The sequence below is a fragment of the Echinops telfairi genome, unplaced genomic scaffold (genome assembly GCF_000313985.2).
Source record: "Echinops telfairi isolate 266 unplaced genomic scaffold, ASM31398v2 ScPeMD7_7473;HRSCAF=8511, whole genome shotgun sequence".
Lineage (NCBI taxonomy): Eukaryota > Metazoa > Chordata > Mammalia > Afrosoricida > Tenrecidae > Echinops > Echinops telfairi.
In genome coordinates, this window is record NW_022111377.1 from 2122857 (window position 1) to 2127187 (window position 4331).

Genomic DNA, 4331 nt, shown 5'->3' on the forward strand with positions numbered 1-4331 from the left:
CTAGTGGATTTGGGCACAGTGAGAGAGAGCACGAGGTGGCTGCTTCTATGTTGGGTCTCCAAGCCCATCAGGCTGCAGCTCTGGTGCTCGGGGTCACAGCGCCCTACGCCAGGATCTCCATTCCAGGAGCCCCTTTTAAAAGCTGGAATTCATGTGCCTTCCTCCGCTCCGTCTCTCAGCACTTCGCCCCGTTAAAGAGCCGGCCATTCTGTAGATGGAAGTTCTACAGAGAAGGGGTCTGTACGGAAAAGGGTGTCACCGGTGCACTCCATGCGACCTATCAAAAGCATAGTGCCTCTTCCTAACAGTACCTTTGGGGGGTTTTGTTTTATTATTAAGTTAAAAAAATTAATCACATGAGACACAAATTTAAGACCAATGATGACAGCTTTAAAAAATCTCTTTAAGAAAACATCAGGGAGAAAATCAGAGTATGTGTCTGTGTGGTGTGTGTTTGCATGTGTGGTGTGATGTCTGTCTGTCTCTGTGGTGTTTGTTGGGGGGAGTGAAGGAATGAGGAGAAGTAGAAGGCACGACTTATTTTTTCCTTATTACTTATTTTTAAGACCTTCTTCTAAGCTTTAATATTCTCATAATAATTTCAAATGGAAATCTCTTAATCATACATCTTAGTCCAACATGTGATTCTAAGTCCTGATAATAATGCGATTGGTTGAAAAAACAAAAAACGAGAAAAATCTGCAGTTGCACAGTAATAGATTGGCACCACATATCATCTTTCATTTGAATGAGGAAGTGTCGGTGTTGGAAGGCCCCTCTGTGCCCGCACGGATGTCCAGGTTTATAACCAAGCAGGCCACATTCATTTTTCGTATGGCCCTGCTAACAAAGCATCTCAGATTGCTCTGGGATGCACACGCCCCATTCTCTCTAACCAGTTCTCTCCAGGGCACGAACATATGGCTGATCCCCGTTCATCCCTAGGGCTGCTTTATGATCTTGGATTCTCCTCCTATAATAACAACACAGGAGGACAGGGCTCCACGGCTGCATCTCTGGGGACGCATTTGGGGAAGAAGGGAGCTCAGTCAAGGTGAGACCTGCCCCTCCCCAGAACCGATGAACAGAGTTGGAAAAATTTTGAGGTGAAAATTTCTCTAAGGTGAATGCAATCAATTTGGGTACAAACCACTAAAGGACAGGAAAGAAAATAATTAGAGAATAAAACACGCATGATCATACAGGCCAAGATATTCCCCCTCCCCTCCTCCACCAGCATTTGCATTTTAATCTCCAAATTGAAATGTAGCTGTGTATCAGGCTGATCCACACTAATGGAGCAGTCTAGGTTCCGAGAAAGGGGAACAAAACACATAGTCACATAGGGAACCGCATGTTGCACAAGAGTGGATTCCTAGATACTGCAAATCCTGCTAATTAGTTCCTAGCATGGCCGATTTTCACCTGAGCTTGCTTTCAGGTAGGGGGTGTGAGTGTCTTAAAAATGCACTGCACTGAAAGGAAAACACAGTGATTATATAAAGATATGTTAGGAATATCAAAGTCAAAATGAATGCTTGAAAAAAGACAATAGGCTTTGCAATGCCGGTATCACAAGTCAGAAAAGTACAATAAACACTTAATGACAATGCCATGCACACTATTTCCCCTCTTCCCACCCACCTTTTTGACTCACTGTAAAAAAGCTGCCCACAAAATATGACATGTAGTGATCACTCTGCTCCCAGCATGCATTGGGAGATGCAGCATTGCAAAAAACAAAGAAAAAAAAATTAAAAGACCCCGGACAAAATGGGGGAGGGTGAGAAGAAGCTCAGTTTAATAAAAAAGAAAGAAAAATTGTGCATATTAAATAAAATTGAAAAGATCTTTTTTTCTTCTTCAGGAAAAAAAACACATACAAAAAAAACAGCTTCATATAACGCCACAAGGCCACCTCCAGAAAGATCACCCATACACAAAGATACAGTATCACATGATACAGCAGAACATGCAATGCCAAATGGTCCCATCAGACAATACAGAATAAATAACGGCATATCACTCTCGGAATACTTTTGTGCAAAATTCTGAAAGGCCATGACCCGAATCACAGACTAAAAGTACAGAGCCATCGATCTGTAGCATGGGGGCAAATCCACACCAGCGGATTCCTCTTCCCTTAAGCTCCCTATCGCTCATGAAGAGGCAAAATTTGAGCCTTTTGTACTTCTTCATTGCGGCCCACATTTTTTTAGGGCATACAAACAGACATCTAAAGTCCCAGGGGACACTCATAAATGAGTTATTTTCATAGGTTAAATGAAGTGGGAGAAGTATTGACTTTCCCCCTAATTCTCGATGTGAAAATATAATTCTTTGACCAAACTAAAAAGAAATTGATCCCACACTCAGGCGAGAGAACCTTGAGGCTGGGTGCAGGGCAAGCTGCGATTGGGCGTGGTGGTGTTCAGGTCTAGTCCGCAGCAGCCCTGGGGTGGGGAATGGAGTTGATCCTTTCTGTCCAGAATGACACTTTGTCTAAGTGGCACCAGGACTTGATTTTTTTGGGGGGAGAGGGGGACTATGCCCCTACAACAGAAGGCTCAGAAAATATCCGTAGAGCAAGTGGAACGTTTTACTAAATGCACTTTAAGTCATTGGGAGAAAAATTCAGACGTGTGTGTCTGGGGGTGGGGTGGGGAGTCGATTAAAACAGGGGGTTGGGAGTGGGGGGTGGAGAGAGCATATGAACGAGAATGAATATGAATGAACAGAAAAGAGAGATGGTGAAAGTTTAAATCTGTGATTGTCATGTGAACAATCCACGCAGGAGAGAATTGCCTGACCATTCCCATCATTTGCACAAAGAAAACAAAGAAAGGGCAGATGATACAGTACCTCCATGGTCTGAGACTGATGCATGGCTTTGATTGCATTCTGTGCCATTGCCCTTGTAGAAAATGTGACAAACGCACAGCCTGTGGGGAACAAGGGGACAGGGAGCAGGAAAGACAAAAAACAACAAGACAAAAGGGTTGGACGCTTGTTAAACCAACACAGTCTACGAGAACTGCCACAAGACGACACTGTTCTCAGTAGTACATAAAAATAAACAACTTCTCTTTGGCTTTGCTTTTAAATCTTATTTTGCCTTTTATTTACAGTGCTGACTTGCTAATCTGACCAAAGCAGAAAGATTTATTAGTTTGCTTATTTATTTTTTAATGGAGAGTAGGGGTGGAAGTTGGGTACTTTTTTTTTTTTGCCACAGGGTTGAAACGAGCAATTTCTAGTTTGCATTTTGTAGAATAAAAAGTTGCTGCTTTACATTTTCTTCTTGGACGATCATCTTTACTTATGGCACCCACACATTAGGGCTTTGTATTTCAAAATTTATCCTTGATTTTTAAGAAGACAATATTAAAAATCCTCACACCAAGGGCAAATTAGCAAATAGAATTCAAGAGCTCAGAATGTCAGCAAATAATATCTTATATGTCTTTCTATATATACACACAAATATATCTAATCTCTTCTGGGTAGCTGAAAACATATATATATATATATATATATACACATATATATGTGTGTATAGATATAAATTGATGCTATCAAATACAAACAAATGTACCAAATACTTCACAAACTATTGAGTCATCACTCATTATTAACAGAAACAAATGCTCTATTACTCTTAGAATATTCAACAATGTCTATAAAGCAAAATTGAGACCTTTAGATTTTATTTATTTCAAATCTTCACGATTTTTGAAAGTTCCAGCTCTCTGAAGTGTACCAGAGAATCAACCTAACATACACAAAACCCACTGTACATTTCTCTGAAGGTTTACTGGGTGGCCCATAAAACTCGCCACATCTGGTTTTTCCCCCTTGTGCAATAAAAATCCCTAGCATCTATATTGCCTGTTCCTGCTTCTTGTACCGGTGCTGGCCACCACGCAGGTCACCGCTCCAACTACACGGCTCATTGGCCTTTTCACTAATAAAAACACTGCCTTCTGAAATTTACATTTTATTCATCATGCACCCTTGGGCTTCTTAGGGAAGAAGACTGTGAAATTAATGCAGATTCAGGCTGATTTTATAATAATACCACAGCACACTAAAAGCTTAGCTAACGCAACACAGACTTATTCATTTATGATCTCTAATGGCTTTAAAAGTGCATTGATTTTCAGCTTCTTTAGCCTTGCACAGTTTGAACTTAGGTATCAGAGAATAATTTAGTGTTCCACTCAATTTCCTCAAAACATTATTATTATTACTACTTAAAAAGATTTCCAAATGAAGCAGAGCTAAACACCGAGAGAGAGGAGAGAGGGAGAGAGAGGGAGAGAGAGGGAGAG

General features: G+C 40.9%; 1 protein-coding gene across 5 annotated transcripts in view; it reads right to left on the minus strand.

Annotated features, from left to right (window-relative positions):
* CELF2 (CUGBP Elav-like family member 2) overlaps positions 1 to 4331 on the minus strand; it is a 512058-nt gene that overhangs the window by 84395 nt on the left and 423332 nt on the right. For 4 of the 5 annotated variants that reach the window (XM_004712629.2, XM_045285616.1, XM_045285615.1 and 1 more), the window contains exon 5: positions 2863 to 2942. The exons of the other annotated variant lie outside the window; for it this stretch is intronic. In XM_004712629.2, coding sequence (XP_004712686.1) covers positions 2863 to 2942 — 80 coding nt within the window. The remainder of the gene's footprint in view (positions 1 to 2862; positions 2943 to 4331) is intronic. 5 annotated transcript variants of the gene reach the window in all.